The 20,440-nt window shown below is 36.8% G+C and overlaps 1 protein-coding gene across 1 annotated transcript in view; it reads left to right on the forward strand.

Annotated features, from left to right (window-relative positions):
- Window positions 1-1,729: 1,729 nt before the first annotated feature.
- The window catches only part of thsd7ba (thrombospondin, type I, domain containing 7Ba), a gene marked incomplete at both ends in the record, with an annotated part of 175,096 nt that continues 156,385 nt past the window's right edge, over window positions 1,730-20,440 (forward strand). The window contains one exon of the mRNA XM_079254456.1: window positions 1,730-1,889. Coding sequence (XP_079110582.1) covers window positions 1,730-1,889 — 160 coding nt within the window. The remainder of the gene's footprint in view (window positions 1,890-20,440) is intronic.

Raw genomic sequence — 20,440 nt, forward strand, 5'->3', positions numbered from 1 at the left:
TGACTTTCAAGAGTTAATCTACCATTAGATACTTTGTGACGTTTAATACAGCAGATCACTACAAAAGAGTGCCTTTAATAATTTTTTTTCTCAGGGATGAACAAAAAGTAAATTAAAAACAGATTTTCATGTTGTCGTGGCAAAAGAAAAAGGTCGCAACCTGGATTTAATTAAAGAAAAACGATCCGATGCAATGAGTAGCTTCTTATTTCTTTAACAACAATGCGGAAAGATGCATCCTGCGATCATGGAAAAGATTTCAGTTTGTTAAAGAAGCGTGAAATCATCGGCATCCATCAAGCAGAAAAAACATCTGACAAGACCATGGAGACTCCTGAAATATTCTGAAGAACAGACCAACATATTGTCAAGAACTGAAGCGATAGCGAGGAAAGCTTTGTCTTTGAGGAAGAAATGATGGTTGGAAGTGGTTGGAAAGATACTGAACGCCTTCATCATCATGACAAAAATTACAGCTCATATGTGTACAGTTTTGCCTGTCCATAACTGAACTCTTCTCTCCCTTTATAATATATATATTTTTTTCTCTTTCAAAAACTAACTCCCACACAGAGAAGTTGTTAAAAAGGGTGATTCTAACCAATGATGCCCTGAAAAATGCCCGCTTTGACTGATGAATGCCCACATATGTTAAGCAGAAAAGCACTTCCTTGAACACATAGCAGATGGTGTCAACTGCTGACAGGCACCGACATGGGCGCATCCAGTCTCACATATTCTCTAAGTGAGAAAAAAAAAAAAAGGTTTGGAGTTACATTGAACAGTATCTTTTCTTTATTTGTTACTTTTTAATTGTTTTGTTGTACAACTTTCAGGAACACATTAGCTTTAAGCTAATTAGCAGATCCTAGAATGGCCGCTAAATTTACACCTCTTTATATTCAACAGCTCCTTAAGAGTTGCACTTTATTTAATTCAGATTTATGCCATTTTATTCCTGATGTACTTAGTTGACTTTGTTTCAAAAAAACAACATATTTTTGCATGAATGATTTCAGAATGTCAGATAAATTGCAGAAATTACTGCGTGGGATGCAAGTCAACAATAACAGTAATAATAGTGTAAATGAGTTTTTGTGAAATGAAAATTTGCACATAGCAGAGAGGAAAAAAAAACAAAACACTGCATTTGCCTTTTGAAGCATCAGGCGTTACAGACTCAATTCATATTCATTTATTTTGCTGTTAGTGCAACACAATCAGAGGCCCAGTGAATCCAGTACTAATCCTGAAAACTCCTAGGACATGATTCACAGTAGCTGGAGATAGAAATAAATGAGCCGCAATAAAAAGGCACTAATACCCTGTATTACTACAAGCTCAGACTCTCCTCTCCCTCCAGTTTTTGCTATTGCTCCTACCTTGGGAAGCTTAGTTTTTTTTTCTATTTTTTTTTCACTCAGCAAGCATTTTGGTTTATATAGCAGAGAAATTATCCATAACATCACATATTTTGATCTAGCCAACATTATGATTCATCAGTGAGGGACTGTAGTATTTTTAGCGGTGACACTGAGGTTTCTGAGCTGGAGGTTTTAGTAGTACCTTTTTTTTTTTTTTTTTTTTTTTCAGAGCAGCATTCTTTTCTTTCCTCTAAAGAGCTCTGAACAACCCATTCCTCTGGTTTTTCTGGCCCATATTTCTGGTCATATGTCAGAGAGATACTGATGAATTTCATTTCCTTCTCTCAGGAGTAACAGAGGAAGCAATGAGCTGGACTATGACTCTAAAAGATGACTTTGGGGTCACTGCCTGGACACGGCAAGCTGGGAACTTCCTCAGGCTCTTCCTCCTCCTGTCTCTCTTTTCCATTCCAGTCCCTTCAGACATTGTGCTTCCGAAAAACCACCATTTCTTGTGGAAAGCAGGTAAAGTATTAAATCCTTCACCACTGTTAAAATATACCCATGACTTGCACTTGACATCCACATCCAGTCACTTTCATCCATGGAGTAAAACCAGTGGGTCTTGTTTAGAATTCCTTTCTTTCATGCGTACAGCTGCTTGTTCTACACTTGTCATGTTTGTGTAACTACTATCTGTTCAGTCTCACTCAGTCATTTATTGGAATGTGAAGACTAAACACCTCAAATCATTTAGCCTGAAACTGTAAAGGGTCAAACAGTGTTGCATTTGTGAACACACACACCCATTTTGTTATGTTGACTTTTCTAAAATATCTGTCACAGTCATTCCTACTTTAATATATACATGTATGTATATATATATATATACATACATATATATATATATATATATATATATATATATATATATATATATATACATACATATACATGTATGTATGTATATATATATATATTTATATATATATATACATATATATACATATATATATATATATATATATATATATATATATATATATATATATATATATATATATACACACAGTGCAAGCTTTTTGCACTAGCAAGACACAGGTGGAATGTAAATCTCAGCCTGCTTTACATCATCAAGCTTGCAGGTTGGTACACATTGGTTAGAATTATATTTTTTTCTACTGACTGCTCATCCACACTCCCAAAGTGACAAGCAGGGCAAGAATTGTTACATAATAAAGCATATGTTGGCGCTTAAAAGACATTTGTGCACACTAAATTATGTGCATTTATGTTCCGGGAATGTTTTACCGGTAATGTAGGAAAACTGTGCCGAAAGCTGACGTGAAGCCTCCTTCTCTTTTGAAGGAAAAGTTTGAGGTAAGCTCCTGATTCAACCTTTTCTTGCTTCACAAATTCAGTCAAAAATGCATTTGCAAAGCAGCGTGAGGAGGAAAATGTGGCCTTCCCACACAAAAGCCCCACTTGCTGTGCGATTAGTGCTTTCATTTCTCACTCTGTGGTTGGGTAATGACACTGCCCAAGTGATAAAGAGATTGATTAATTTCACTTGAAAGAGCTTATGTTCAAAAGGGATGTAACCGGGACACCAAGTGTGAGGATTTGACATCCCTGCAAAGCTAAGATGGCTTATGAGTTGTTTCTTGACTGAAAAAGAAAATCAATTTAGAAACAAGAAAGAAAGACTCAAACTTGCCATGCTTTACCTCTGAGTGTATCCTATTTATGTCCGACTGTGGAGAAATTCCGGCAATGGAACAACTGGTATCAATAAGCTTTGAAGTGAAATCCAGCTAAACGGGTCACTGTTGTGTGACACAGTGTCATCAGCTGTGCAATAACTTCTAAAATGTTGCAAAGGCATAATGGGAATGTATTTTGTATAGTTGTGTTTAAATGGACCAAAAAAAAAACCCCCCAAAAAAAAACATGCATGTTGTTGCACATTTAATGTCTGACGTATTGACGTTTGCTTTGTTTAAATTTAAAGTTGAGGATTTCCCATTAAATTTTCCATTGTAATCCCATTTCACATAAACTGTCAGGTTTATATTATGACTCTGGGAAGGTCCTTCCTTATATTTAACATTTCCCTGCTTGCATGTATGTGTATACAGTTGCATGTATGTGTTTGTATTCTGACCATTAAACAAAATTACTCCTCCAAACATATACCTCTGGTAATTGATCGGACAAGTATTCTTCTGTCTGACCATACAACTATCTTCTAAAGAACTATCTCTTTGCCTGTGTGGAAATCATTTGCCCTTGATCAAGAACACATCAAAGAAGGAACTCAAATTCGTATATTAGCATGACATTCATGTCCATAATGAGTGCATATAAACCTCTGAGCACTTTGCATTTGAGTTCTTAATTTGGCTCGCAAGAAGCCTTTTTAATATAGAAATAGTCAGCATAGGTTAGATCTGCTGCAAATTAGCACAGCCACTCCATTGTGTTTGGTGTGCCTATCTAGGCCAGCAGCATTGTGGGGTAAGTCTTTCATGTGAGCTGGTTCCCAGAGCTGTGGCTAAGCTGTGAGTCTCGGGCTCAAACAGGGAGCTGGAGCTGTTTATGCTTGACCTTCATCAGTGTCTTAAAGAGCAGAATAGAGTTCTGAAGTGCTGTGGCTAATAGGACTATTTCTTTAACTCTTCAGAATGACCGCTCAAAGACATTCCTTTTCAAGCATCCATAGTCGCTGCTTCTCCGCCCTGAGTTATGAATTTACCACTAACTCACTCACAGCACACTGAAATGGAGTATATCAGAAAAGATTGTGAGAAATTAAAAGGAGTTAACAAGCAGGTCAATCCTTAAGAATTTACAGCTTCTCTATGTAAGGTAATAGTTTCCTGCTGCTTCTTATTTAGCTTTAACTGTGAGAAGCATATCACATATGGTGAGGGTTGTTGTTAAACTGTTTCTCTCTGTTAAAAGCTGTGCGGCACATCAGTGATGTCAACTGGCACAGCGCAGTCTGTATCCATCTGTGCATAGTTTAGTTTAATTTAATTACTAGAATTGCTCCATTGTTTTACAGTAAATTGCCCTCAACTTGTTTATGAGTTTAGGAAAATGATTTTAAACTGGGTTAAACATTTGTTTACTGTTTTCCTTGTAAATTCCATCTAAAATGCTACATAACAGATGAACTGATGAGCCACAACAATAATAACAATGACAAAAAGCAGCGCATTTATCATCAGAGCAGTGCAACGCTCTGCTGGGAAGACATGTTTGTCTGGTCAAATGTGTCTCCATGGGGGGTGTTTGTTTAGAGCGACATGACTTTTATGTAGTGAACCTTCTTGAAGTCACGAATAATAAAAATTGTGTCTACGAGAGCAAAAATATTGTAATTTAGTTCTGTGGTAATTTTCCAAATCTGAACATTTCTAAACCTGAAGTTTATCAGCAAAACCTCAGCATGAAGTTGCAACATCTCCAACCCGGCAGAACTTAATAAAAGGGGTGTTTTCAAGACACATCTCACAGGCGTTTCACCAAGACCTCAGCAAACTGCATCATCTTCTTAAAAAAGCACTCCAAAATGCCTCCTTTAAAAAAAAAACCAAAAAAACAAAAAACATGAGAACTAGCAAAGAAATGAATGAAAAACAAGCTATGCCTCTGAAATCTCCCAGAACTAATCCAGTTGAGCCTCTTGAGGTTGCACCTGAAAACAACACCTAACCTACAGAGACTCGATAAACAGAACCCCAGAGGCTGCCATGTCCTCACCCTCTTTAAGGTTAAAAGTTAGTCAATTTTTTTTTTTTACCACCGATGTTAAAAAAACAAAACAAGAAAATAACTCCTTTTGTAGGTACATGCAACAATTCTGCTCAGGCTTCAGAGTGTGTCAATGTTTTTTATTTGTTTGTTTGTTTGTTTTCCATGAAAACAATGTTTTGTTTTGTTTTTAATGTGTTGTTATTGTTATTTTGTTTTCTCACAGCTCAATGGGGAATCTAACTAGTTTAGAAAAGTGAAGTATTGCTAACACTAAGTGGGAAAGCTGCAACATAATTTTTACAATACACACACTGAAAAAAGTGATTTTGACCCTTAGTAAATGTTACATATCTTATTTAAGTATTTGTTAACAGAAATAGTTGTGTTATTTAACTCCACCTATAAACTATAAGTAATTTTAACACATATTGTCAAAGATATGACTACCATATTTTATTTAATTCTATGCAACTCGAAAAAATTAAGTGTAACAAACTGTTGCATACTATCGGGTTACGAGTTTGAATTTTGCGCATGCGCAATAATATACCGCCATTTCAGAATTTTGGGACGCAGCCGGTCAGTTACCTGCAATCTGGACACCCTGCAGACGCTGTTTACCTCGTTACAGGCTGAACTCTACGTGTTTTGGTAAGTGTTTAAAAATCATTGGTATGTTGTAGTTTTACATGGACCACGATATAAGCCCTGTTTAATTGTTTAAAATTAATATATACTCAAGTATTTACAGCTAAGGACGTATTATATTCGGGCGGTTAAGCTAGCCTTATGGGAATGCTTTAGTGTGTTAAGTCAAAGTCGATGTGTTATAGTCAAATAATTAGGCTCCGGGCGGGGTATCAGAAATGGTGAGTTAAGTTTAACTTAAGCGGATTGGACTTTGATGCTTATTGCGTGAGTTTTTTTTTTCTTTTTTTTTACATAAACGCATTTAATGACAGTTTGCATTAGAAGCAATGCGGAACGTTTGTCAGTGCCGATTTCCGGGTATACCGATTACACTGATGCACACAGGAGTACTCGGTGACTTTTATTTCTATATTCAGCGAGTTTCCCATCCCCTCTAACAACAATTCTTTTTTAAATAAAACATCTAGCGACATTTTCAGGTGTTACACGAGACTTCTAAAGGCAGACGTGAAAAAACGTGTCTTTTACTCTTCGCTATGACACGGGGGCGGGGGGTGGACTAAAACAAACAGACATACAAAGAAACCTTTTGAAGTACACAATAGCACCCGATTCCAACTAAACTCAGCAGTGTGGTCGGCACTTATCCATTTGATTTTATTGCTCGTGTTGCTCTCTGATTGCAAGTCTATAAGGGCTATTATTGCAGAATATTATTTAAACAATGTCTTGTCAGTAATATTCCTGCAATAATGGCCCTACACAAGTTGCTTTGAAAACAAAGCATCTTCTAAATAACAGTAGTAGTAGTAATTCCTGTTAATGAAGACAACATTTTAAAAGTGAAAAGTACTGTAACATATTGTACTCTTATTTAAAGGGAAGCATGTTAGTTAAAGTATTAAAAAATGGCACTTACATTTTGTGTTTGCTCAATTTGGCTAGCTTATATTTCTTTTCCACTTTAAAAAATGTATTTTTGATTGTTTGTGGCTATTATTTCCTTTTGTGAAATTTAAATATACTAATAAGATACTTTTTGGGACAATAAATATGCGATTAAAATGACATTGAGACTGATAAATTAAAAGCTTTGTGGTAATTAGATGAGTTTTTAATTGAGTCCCACACCTAAAACCATACACAGATGACCTAACATAACATAGCATAGCATTTCTTTCCTTTCCCTAACTAATCTGTCAGCTGGTGCATATTTCAGTCATGCTGAGGCACAGTTGAGATGTGGACTTTTTCTACTCATGATTTTGTATCCAATAAGAAGATTTACATTACATGTCTTTACAGAAATAATGTTGATAACATGTTTTTTGTATTGTTGAACCTTGTCAGGTTTATCACATCGGATTTTCAACCAAGCTTCAGACTTTTAATTTTCCTTAGGTGAGTACAATAAAAAATCCTTACTGCCATGTTCATCTTGTAAATCATGCAAGTTATAAAAATATATTAATTTCATCTACAAAACTGTGAATTGTGCCAAGGAAATGTAATCAAATTTATGTTGTAGCATGTCTCTCAATCTCACCGTGATCATTAGCAAAAGATGGGTTAAACTAAGAATGCTTTTCATTTTTAAAAGTGTTCATAAAATCAAAAGTAGGTTGCCAATAATGTGTTTTCGGCGCCTGTAACGTATGATTACCATTGTCCTATGGGGCAGCAACACCATTTTAGTATGTTAAACAGTTACTCGCTTTAGGGGAAATTTATTTTAATGTACCTTCACATTAAGTATTTTCAAGGTAAAAGTTACTAACTTACAAAGTTTTTTTTTTTCTCAAGATGTAAGGCTCTTGGTGATGCAGTGACTGTAAAACACTTAAGGTAATGTTTGATTCTCTGTCTTCTTTTCATCCCTACTTTTATGTGTTTGTCTAGTTTATGTGGCAGTGTAAAGACTGTGGTGTTGAATTGTCTAGACGCTCAGAGCTTCTTAAACATTACAGAAAAAGACAGTCATTTTGGACGTGGCCATCATATTAAGTGTATACATCTAGATTGTCCCTGCATCTTTAAGACTTGGAATTCACTTTTGACACACCTGTCAAGAAGTCATAACAATGCCTTAAAGCACTCTGATAAATTTACATTTTCCTGCCAACTATGTGGCTTTAGTGAATTAGGAACTGAGCATGATTATTTTGTACATATAAACCATCATCTAAAAAACAACGAGACAGTCAATTGTGTTTTTAAAGGCTGTGAATACAAAACCAACATATATAGTACATTCAAGTCTCACAAAAGTCGAAAGCACAGTGTGCATTCCTTTGTAGATTTTAAGGACGGTATAGTCCATGGACTTTCTGTGACTGAAACTGGTGGTTCAGACAATGACGATTGCTGTGACAACAGCCAGTGTGATGTTGATTTGAATGCCACAAAGGATCAGACCAATGTAATTGAACTTGCAGCATTATTATTAAAACTAGAAAATATTTTTCATGTTCCCAGTGCAGCAATTGATGAGTTGCTGGAAGAATTTCAGTACTTGTTAAGTACAGCATCTCTGTCTAGTACAGCAGATGTGATACAAGACACGCTCAGTAGTTACAGCCTTCAAGTTGATCAAACTTTCATTAAAGAACTCTCATCCACTCTCTGTGTGTCTAATCCCATATGCAAGTCAATTGGTAAAGGCTGTCCCTTGGCAACATCATTTAGGCGCAAAAAATACTACAAGGATCATTTCAAAGTTATAGAACCCATAGAATATATATTGGATGATAAAGGTAAACGAACACTGCAATATGTTCCAGTATTAAAAGTTCTGCACCAACTTTTCACAGACTAACATTCTTAATGCAGTGTTAGGCAGTAATTTCACACCAGAGGACAAAGGAACAGAGGTGATCTACAGGTCCTACCGAGATGGTTTGTTCTTTAAAGAAAACAGCTTTTTATCCGGAGGCCAGTTGAGTGTGTTACTTAATTTGTATGTGGATGATTTTGAAGTTTGCAATCCGCTTGGCACATCTCGCAAAAAACATAAAATCTGTGCTGTTTATTGGACTCTCAGCAATTTACCGCCTGGTTCCCATTCCTCATTGACATCCATTCATTTAGCTTTACTGTGCAGATCTGAAGATGTAAGGAGTTATGGTTATGAAAAGGTCCTAGAGCCCTTGCTGAAGGATCTTGTAACTTTAGAGAGTCACGGTATTTTTATTGCACAGCTTGGCAATCTTGTGAAGGGCACAATACAGTGTGTAATAGCAGATAACTTGGGAGCACATGGAATTGCTGGGTTTACAGAGAATTTTGTTGGTGAATACATTTGCCGTTTCTGTTTGGCCCAGAAGTCTGAAATTCAGCAGAAGGAAGTGAGTTCAAATGCGTTTACTCTCAGAAGGAAGGAGACACATGAAACACATGTTCGCACAGCACTGAGCAACGTGAAACCCTGTTATGGTGTTAAAAGGCCATGTGTTCTCTCTGCAAATCTTTCTCATTTCAACATTTGCACTGGCTATCCCCCAGATGTTGCACATGACATCTTTGAGGGTATAATACCAGTTGAGTTGTCACATTGTCTGAATCATTTAATGTCCAAAAAATATTTCACACTGGACAGTCTCAATGAGTCCATTTTGAATTTTCCTTTCAAAGGGATAGACAGGACAAACCGACCACATTGCATTCCAAAGGCCTCCATGCAGAACAAGACTATTGGAGGAAACGCTCACGAAAATTGGAGTCTGTTGCGTTTTCTCCCATTTTTGGTAGGACACTTGGTTCCCTCAAATGAGCCCGCCTGGCAGGTCATTTTGGACCTGAAAGATATTGTAGATTTAGTTGTTGCACCAGTACATACTGAGCAATCATTTGCTTTCCTTGAGGAAAGAATCTGTGATCACAGATGCAGACTACAAGATGTGTTTCCAGGTATAAAACTTTTACCAAAACATCATTTCCTCGAACATTATCCACAGATGATTCGGTTTTTTGGTCCACTTGTTTGTCTGTGGACAATTAGGTTTGAAGCAAAGCATAGCTTTTTTAAACAGGTTGTTCGTCACACACGCTGCTTCAAGAACATACTCTTATCACTGACAGTAAAACATCAATTCATGATGGCATATTACTTGGAGTCAAACACAACCCAAAAATGCAACTTGACTGTCTCAGCTGTTTCAACAGTCTCTGTTGACATTTTGCATCAGGATGTACAGAAAGTTTTGAAACAAAAACACCCTGATATTGCACACATTCAACTCACTAAGACTGCATCTGTCAATGGAGTGACATACAGAGAGGGCATGATTGTTGTTTGTGGCTCTACTGGTGGCTTGCCAGACTTTGCAGAAGTTGTCCAGATGGTTGCTTTGGAGGGAAATTTGAGTTTCATTGTCAAAGAGTGCAGTGCTTGGTATATGGAACATTTTAGGTCATTTGAGTTGTGCCCAACCTCTCAAGTCTCCCTCATTCAATTTGATGCCCTCATGGACCCGTACCCCTTGGCAGATTACAGGATTGGAGGCCGTCGAATGGTGACACTTAAAAGATTCATACATATACAAGGTCATATCACACTATATCATGTTGTTCTTATATGTTCTTCGGTTTACTCATTGGTTTATTTTTATTTTTCATGTATAGATTGAAGAATGGCAGAGCCCATAAAGCTGAGAGTCATCGTAGAAGAGGATGACTACAGAAGACTTGATCTCCACTCAGGAAAGCCAAAGACTTTAATGGACTTGCACAAAACAATTTGTGATACATTTGGAATTGAAAAAGACTTACGCATTCAATTCATGGATCCTGATTTCAACAATGAGTTCATGAACATTACATCAGTGCAAGACATTCAGGACAGAGGAACAATTAAGCTTGTGTATGTACAAAATTCTTTGGATATGAATCCCATTTCAAGGCCAAACTCTGCAACCCCTGCTGGATCCTCTGCAAGCCCCACAAGCATTCACACACCTCAGAGTGTGTCCTCATTGTCTTCATCTGACTCTGACACCACCATCATTCTGTCTCATTCAGACAGTGAGCTGAGAACATGTGCATGGCCACGTGACTTCACCATTCCTCGCTTTCCATACAATGTGGAGGTTCAGCTTCAACAAGGAAATGGGATATTCAGAGAAACTAGCACAAGTCTTAAGATTTCACCAGGGCTGAAGTCTGACATCCTTGAAAAACTGGCTGAAGAAATTTTCCAGTATACAGCATATCCACAAAATCAGCAGATAGATGATGTAGCAGAGGCGCTCATCAAAAAATTTCCTTGTTTGCAAGATCAGTCTGCCACTGGATACTACAGCTGGATGATTAGCCTGAAATACAAGATGGCCAATTACCGGACAAAGATGCGAAACATTGGATGTCCTGAAGTGACTGTTAATGCATTGAAAAATAAATCAAGAGATGAATGCTTCCCAGCCAAAAATGTAAAGAAAGCTAAAAAGGCAGAGGTCAACTATTGTCCTTCACACCCCACTGGTCAAACAGATGACAGTCTGGAAAACTTGCGAGTTGAACTTTTGACTGATGTCAGACAAAGAAACCGGGAATCAGTTGTCAGAGAGAAGATGTCTAAAACGTTCTCCTACCGAAGAAAAGAGGTGGTGCATGGAAGTCCAGGTGCTGGAGAGATGAAAATGAGGTGGCCTGCACTTTTCCATATTCATGAGGTAAAATGCATATTTGCTTCCATCCAGTGGGACTCTCTTCATTGTGCAATTCCTCTATCTGTTATGTTATTTTGTAAATAACTGAGCTGTGTTCTTTTTCTTCTGCCACTTTTTTATGCAACAGATAAATGCTGAATTTCAGCGAATTACAACACATCCACTTGAGACGACCTTCATGGCACGGTTGGACAGTCTTCAGCCTCATCTGACATCCATTTTCCAGAAGAAGGGAGGTGTCACTGGTCAGAAACTAGCCAAACATCTGCAGATCTTACAAGAGGTAGCTGTTCAGTCATTGTTGTCAAAATGTGTACTTTAAGATGTTCAGTTCTAGTATAGGCTAGATTGTTAAAATAAAACACATTTCCAAAGAAATACTTGACATGTTGACATGCTTTGGTAGATTAGCACAGCCAGCCCTTTCTCTGGTGGGACAGTTCATGTACACCACCTGCACTGAGCAAGATTTTTGATGCTTAGCCAACATGTTCTCTAAACTCATAAATTAATGCTTGGTCAGGTTCCCTCTGTCACATTTCACAATCTCTGGAAGCCACATAATAAAGGTGTACGCGACACGTAAAAATGTGACTCAGATGGCGCTTCACCAAGCGTTTGCTTAGTACAGCTCTTTCTGTCTTTACATTCATTCAAGTCACATATAGCCACACCACCATTATTTTGTTATCAAAGGGATAAGGATTTTGTTAAGATAACTGGATTGGTAAATAAAAACATTTTTGTAATTATTTTAATGACTGGAAATGTTTGTAATCAGTGCATCTCTTCACACAGGCATCAAATGATGTTCATTCAAAAAGGGCAGCAGTTCTTAGAGCACTTTGCATCTACCTTGGTGAGGATGATGGACATCTGATCCATGAGTATATGGTAAGTTTAATGTTCTGAATGTAACCTGTTTTTCAGATTCTGAAGTTGTTTGCCCTTTAGTTTTGGCTCCCCACTGGGTCTCTTCAGTGTACAACAGAAGTGTCTGTTGTGTTAAAATCTGTAAAATGCACAAATAGAAATAAGCAGTCAAACACTTTTTGCCTGCTAGTTGTGGTTTTAGGATGCTTTAAAAAATGTGTTTTACTTCTTTTATTTCTGTTCATTTTCTTTCATTTCAAAATTCCTTGGCAGAACGTCATGGCTTGGGAATGCCCATCGCCATAAATACCAGAAACAGTACTTTTCTGTCTGATGAATATAGTTTAAACTTTAATTTATTACTTTTTTTCTTTTTTACATAATTTAAATCTGTTTCATTAAATAATGACATTTATTATATTTCTATGGCCATTTTTGTTCTCCATGAATGAACAAAAGTAAGGTGCAGAGTCTTAAGCTGTTTCATGTACCCCTCTAAAGGCCAGATTCCACCAGGTCTGTCAGCAACACGTTCTGTTTAAACCACGGCCACTGGAGCTGATCGCGCCCATTTTAGTCAATGGTGTGATTTACACTGGGCATGCAATGGCACGTGTCCGTCACAGATGCAACATGTTGCCGCTCTCTGCTTAAGATACACAGCAGATCTGTTTTTGACAGACTGCTTTCAGACCGCGTCAATCCCACTAGTTCAAACAGAGCCAGACAGGAAATCGGACACGGGACCAGTGTAAAACATGCGGTATATTTAAATATAAAATCTCTCCTCTGGTTTAGGGGGAAACCAGCTCCCTCTCCTACCTCTTCTAACCCTTCTACCTTCGCCAAACGACCAGAAAACGATCCTCCCACAGGCAGACGGACATATTTTTCTTTTTACTTAAGCATCTTCATCCACACTCGATGCTGTAGTAAATGTTGATGCTTAATTCATGCTACTTCCTGAACTCTGACTGTTATCCATACTGCAGTTACAGCCACTCCGCATCTGAGGGACTCTGTAATCTGTATATCGACACGCCACAGAGGCTGGAGCAAAACTGCGGCGGAGACAAAATGCCTTGCACACACGCTTGGTGTAAATTGGCCATAAGCCACTGTTGCAGTATTGCAACATCAGATATAATGAGCTCTAAATCTAGTTTGATTTATATGTTCCAAACATAATGTATTGAATTTCCCTTTGGGAATTAATAAAGTATTTTTCATTTTCATTTCATAATCTCACAAAAATACGGTTTTTAAGATTTTATCTACTTGAGTCAGGACCAATCTAGTCAAACAATATAAAAATAGATTATTCTGATGAAAAGTTTACAGGTAGTGTAAAGTCGTGAGCAAATTATCGAGCCATAAAAACATCTTTTGTCTTTCAGTGGTGTGAGGACAAACGATAAGACCCAATTATTATGTAAATGTGGTTTAGAGTTTAAAAAAATAACATTGGCAAGTCATTTTTAAGGATGGCTTAAAGTGATGTATTGTTACAAGCTGGGGTCTTTCAGGGTTAAAAGAATAAGTTGGTGTTAATTCAATTTCAACTCAACTTTATTTGTATAGCACCAGTTCATGACAGTGTCATCTCAAGGCACTTAACAATCAGTTTGAGCCAACCTGACTGTCATGCATTGATTCATACAAGCAAGTTTATGGCAAATAGTGTTACAGTACATAATTCTCAAATCTTTTACATGTAGTGATGAGTCTTATGCTGCTTTACCTGTTCATGTCAGAGTAAAATGCTTTGTTTTTGTTGCTTATATAAAAGCACACCTTGGAACACACAGTGCCCATGAAACACTGGATGCACAAATGGACAGTGCCCTGATTGAAATCTGAAAATGACTGTTGTGCAGATGTAAAATGTCCAGTTAAAATATTGTTTTTGTGGCAAAGAATTCTAATCTTTCCATTTTTTCCTTTTTACTTAAAATATGCAGGACATCGAAGGAAATGCCATCCAGACAGACATGCAGAAGTGGTCTATGGGCATTTACGTCATCAGCAAGGACGGTGGAGATCCTGGACACCATGATGACATTGGAATTTGTGTTGATGGAGCAATCATCCTGGACAACATTGTATCTGCAGCCCAAGCTTGTGCAATGATGCTTGGAGTGATCTATGCATTGAACCTGGCCTACCCCAAGGAACTGAGACACTACTATGAATTCATTCAAAAGGTACTCATGGAAATGGATGGGGAAAAGCTTACCCCCAAAGTCCTTGGAATAAAGAACAAAATCAGTGTTGGACTGTAAAGATTCTTCAGCCACAATTGTTGTTCAGTGTTGTGAGTTGTGAAAGAAATGGTTACTGTGAATTTTAAAGTAGCATCACAAAGACTTCCACAATTTCTTTTTTTATTTGTAGAAGATAGCTGTATTCATGCAGGCAGTGGTAAGGAGACACTTTTATACACATGCTTGTTGTTATGTGTTAGGGCAGTAATGAAGGATCGCCTCTTGCCTGTTTCAGACCAACATTTTAAGAAAGTGACAGGATATGCACTTAGGTTAATCTTATACTCAACAAAGAGATGAAACATTGCTTTTTGATAATATGGTTATTTCAGAGTCAGTAACCTGTAATTTTTTTTTCCAGATGTTTGCCCAGTATTTATGGTTTGGGATTTAAACGTTGCTGAAAGTTGTTTTTTCCTCTACGTAAAGTTCTCAATTGAATACATTGATATTTGTGCAAAAAAGCTGTTGAGTAACTTCTATAAAGGATGCCTACCACTTAAACTGCAACAGTAATTGTACTATTGTGAAGCATACACTGATAAGGACACTACACAGTGTCAGTTTATGTTGTTCATTCCATCCCTATGCTTACAGTCGGCAGGTGATTAGCAGGTTACTGCTTTCTTGTTTTTGATATTTAGAATTAAAAGCTAATTAAGATAAATAAATATTGCTCATTTGTACCTTGCATTCAACTAATTCTATTGTATTATGTACATGCAGACTTAATGTACCAGATTTTTCTTTATTAATGGTTCTTGTTTACACAATCAAAGCAGCATTTTTCTTTTGCAAACAGATTAATATATCTGTTAATGTTAACAGTGTTATTTATGCACTGCAGGTTTGACTTTTTTTTTAATGGTGAAAAACATTCTGAAGTCATTACCTTTGATGTGACATGTTAAATATGGAAACGATATTAAAGATGGTTGTCTAAACACATTTTGTGGTTCAGTGGGTTGTATAACTAAAAATCTTTCACTTGTCAACTTTAAAAAAGAATAGTATTTAATTTAATTAAAAGTGCACTTTTTTTAAAAAAAAAAGCATACTTAATTTATTTAAGTACATTTAAAATGGGTTTAATTGAATATACCAATGACATTAGTTTAAAATATACTCAAAATAGTTGAGTAGGAGTTCCATAATCAATTTTATTTGAATTCACTTAAAAATTATTTGTTCAGTCAACATAATTAAAATATCTAGCTTCAGATAAAATTATTTCGTGCAACCTCTTACCTTAATAAAATTATGTTCACCCAACAAATCATTTTTTTGAGTGCAGGAGACAGAAGCTAGCAGCATCATTAAAATCCTACATTTGTTTTTATTCTGCTATTATGTATCACCTTAGCTGCTCCTCACAGTTCTTCCTTTTTGGGCAATAAAAACACTTATTTTCTGTGTTGTTGCCAGAGGTACTTTCCACAATTGAATAATTAGGCTACGTGGGAACGTTCAGCAATAAGATTCAGCTGAGGGGAAATGATTTGCAAAAGATTGAGAAATCAATAAAGGTTTTCCTTAATGAGAGGACTGTCGGCTCCTGCTGGATTACTGTGAGACCTTATGGAGCTGGCCCACGCAGCACCTTGTTTTCTGCTCTACAATATCAAATTCTTATTACCTTAAAGATGGGACTTCAATAACTTAGTTTGGCTCATTTATTCATGGTATTCATTTATTTAATTACGTTTCATTAATAAATTATATTAACAGACAAGAGGCAACAAGGTCTGTAATGCTTCTGGGTTGGCTTTTTTATTATGAAACCCTCACATTTACATGTTTTAAACAAGCGGCAACCTCTGGCAGTTAAAAGTGAAGCCTATGTGGAAGTGCATAAAACTGCAATTTCCCCTCATCCACTAGAGGCTGGCTCCAAAACAGAGCAAATCCCCATAGACTCCCATGTTATAAAGGCCAACTTCACGGCAGAAATAAACATGTTTACAACCTGGAACAAAAATTCCATTTTCGGTTTACCTTCATGACAACTGTGGGGGGAGTGAATTTTTTTCTAACTCGCCTGTTTTAAAGTAATTTAATCTCAAAGTTCGGCATAATTAGGGGTGTGTCCTTTTGATTGACGCTTTGCTATGCTCTAACAAATGAATGACGAAGACTCAGATGGTAGTGAACTAGAGCTGCAACTATCGAGTACTTTTGTAATCGGGTACTCTGTCGATTATTTCTTTGAGTTATCTAGTACTCTAACGATTTTTTTTAAAAAATTATTATAATTTGTAAAACAAATACTAGAAACTCAACCATGAAGCTGTTGCATGTGTTGTTACTACCTAATGCATGAGGAAAATGATTTAAAATATGTTTTAAAAGTATCATATTTTAAAATGTGCCAACGTGTTTGTGCACGCGCTCAATGTGTGGAGAAACAGTTCTCAAACGGTCGCAAATTTCTGTCTTATAAAAGATTAAAAAGAAGAATTCCCGTAGAAAGAAGGAGTGACTTGTAAACATGTCCAAAGTATCTAAGAACTAGCCGATGTCTTGGTGGACGACATGCCTGTTAAGTGTGTCTGTTTAATCCGGAATAAAAGTTTGCTGCAGGAACAGAGGCTCCGCCTGCCGTCAAATGCTGCCTAAAACATGCGCTTTGACTCTGCTTGTGTGCAGGAGAGACAGATGAGGGACGGATTACAAGACTGTTAACATGCGTTGGCAGCCGACACCTCGCCATGCCTCGTCACTGCTGACTAATATTACAGGTTAAAACTGTACATTTTACCAGGCGCCGCTGCTGTTGATATAAATCGCGAAGCTGAATCTCCACCTGGAGCAGTGAAGTGTCTGGGAGGGGTTCATATTCAAAGCTTCTGGAAGTTCAAAGCTGCACAAGACTTCTGGAATTGGTGGCATAGATCTAAGAGCTTGTGCTGCTCAAAGTAGTATATTAGAATAATGTGAACTGAAACAATTCAAAAACATGAAATTTGATAATATATAGTTTTCCATTTTAAGTGTTTTTCCACAGTGCCTGAACAAAAGGAACCAGAGAAATTGTGTAAGAGTTGAATGAATTTTAACTGCTACACAGCTGAGGGATGTACTTCTGAACAATAGTTCATGGTCAGATGTGAAAGAATTTGGTAAAAGGAAGCTTCAATCCTTCCATGTTTGCAGCAACCTGTGAGAGATGGTATTCCAGAGCGTGATGGCCAGTGTCATCAAGTATGCTATAGTGTAACGGGGAGCAGTAACAACTCCAGGGATGTCAGTAGGATCAATAAAATGATCAATAAAGCTGGTAATATCATTGGACATAACCTGGAGACAACCAGACTGGAGCTATCTGAACACATTTGTCTTCATCATGGAAAATTCTTCACACCCACCACAGTATACTATAGAGTGTACTATGTACTATAGTACATATGTACTATAGAGACAGAGACAGTTTTAACAAAAAAGAGAAAAAAAAACAAAACGTCTGTCCTATTTAAATTTCATCCCTTACAACCTTCCATGTGTGAGGGATGACCACATTTTTTATGATGTATAATTATTTTATTAATATTACATGATGACTGTTAAACTTACCCTGTAGTCCTTGATAAATTTTTGTGGATCCTCATTCAGATACACAGTCAAGCCTCTGAGGATGCATTCTCTTCTCACATCAATGCTGTCAACCTAATAATGAAATATAGAAAAGGATGTTCACACACAGACCAAACCATTAGGTTCAAAACCAATTGGCACAGAAAATGTCTTTAAAACTAACCTAGGTGCAAATGTAGGGGGTGGCTTTAAGTAGTCATATGATTTGAATATCTTTACTTGATATTCATTAGGCAGATGTCTGTCCTCTGTGTTACCCTATGATGAGACTGAAACTTTTATGGGTACACCCTGTCTGTTATTCATTGACCATAGGAGATATGAATCTTAACCTAGAAATAGCGTAGGATTATGTAAGCTAGAAAAATGGATGATCACTAAATGACACGGTCTGGAAAAGGTTACTTAAGCTCTACACTATACTGTAGTAGCCACATAAAGTAATTTCTACTTTTATCATAATTTCACATCTTTAACTGTCCTGATAATTTCATTGTGCTGAGATGCTGGCTCAATTACAATACAAGTTCTTATCTTGTATCTTGAAATGTAATGTTATAAAAATATCGGTGTAGGTAATTCAAAGTAATGTCCATATGAATTAATATACTTTTCTAAAAATATAGGTTGTATTATTAGGTTATAATATGACCTGTTTTACTACTCCTACCCATCAATGTAAAAAGAAAAAATAATGATCTCTCTTTAGCCAACTGTTAACTAATTTAGCTTAGATTTGGTCAAACCTAATGACATTTTAGTCAGGAATTTCTGGAATAAATTAACTGTCAATGAAACCATTTATCCAAATTATCCAACACCTAAATCCTACATTTGAAGAAAGCTGGCAATAATGATACACAAAAAACTGCAACCAAGTGTGTCTGGAAAAGACATCCCATGTACTGTTCAAGTAGTGATAACAATGCACTAAAAAAAACATCAAGTTGTCTAACATACAGCTCTTGAAGATTTATGTGGTTTGGTACAAAGATCAGCCACACAGAGCCTTACTATATATGCATTCAGAATATTGGTGAATAAAATGTTTAATGTAATGCAAAAAATAATTAGGTCAGACAAATTATTTTTCACTCCAATTTTAGGTTTCATAAATATTAACTGTAGCACTTGGTACCTGTTTTGTTGTAATTCTATGTTCAATAATTCTTTTTTGGTCTAAAATGACAAGAAGTGCAGACATTTATGTGCAACTGAGTTATCAACATGAAAAAAATGACAAGTTGGGGAGTTTCAATTAGTAATAATTGAGGTGTCTTCTTTGCTTACATATCTCTGATACTTAGTGACATTATCGTTATGAAATTCTGGACATCAAAACTTAAGTTTCCTGGCATGTTATCTTACTTGAGTCATTGGAACCATCATTGCCTTTATCTTCTTCCCAAGGACTCCTCCTTTTCTGGCAAACACCTTCATCAAGTTTTCCGAGTGTGCATCTAGTTGTGAGTAGAACTTGGACTGCAGTTCAACTGTGGTTATTCTCTTGAATTCTGAATTCACCTGAAATTAAACAAAAAAAAAGAATAATGATGGTCATGCATTTTGAGAAACAGTCCAACATTGTGTTTACATTATATTTACTTGCCTCCCTCACACTGAAGAGACCTGGCCACCTTGCTTTGGAACCCGCTACCATGGGTGCATCTTGGACCACCTCATGACGTCTCAGTGCAAAAGTCTTGTCCATCATGGCAGCTACTTTGTTTTCATTATTTCGGATGTTTACTTCGGACAGCAGATTGAGTCTTATCTGTTCCAAAGTCTCAGCTGATTCACCTGCTGGATATGGTGGACAGTAATTCAGTAATAAACCTTCCTCCAAATATTATCATCATCATCCAAACATTATTCATATTAAGCTATATTGTGCCTCAGAAATAAGTAGAACACAAAATTCTGCTTGCTTGGTTGTACATGCTGCTGCATGAGCAGGCAGCTGAACAACACAAGCTTCCATTGCCATAAAGCAAATGTTTCTGTCTTCACCACCCTGAAAACGCAGACATTCTTATCTATTTCTCGTGACTGAAGACCCTGACACTAGTTGGGGTGCGGTTCCCTTTGTTTGCAGAGATGTATTTATGTGTATGCCCCTTGTCTTTAAATAACTGCACAGTTTGAAGCGATCTATTTTATTTACATGACTGTGTGACATTTCTATCCCTACGTAGTCGCGTGTTTAACAATTGTGTTACAAACAGCGTTAATGCGCCTTGACCCACAAACACATAACACCACCCCATAAGTA

The sequence above is a fragment of the Telmatherina bonti genome, assembly GCF_933228915.1.
Source record: "Telmatherina bonti genome assembly, chromosome: 15".
Lineage (NCBI taxonomy): Eukaryota > Metazoa > Chordata > Actinopteri > Atheriniformes > Telmatherinidae > Telmatherina > Telmatherina bonti.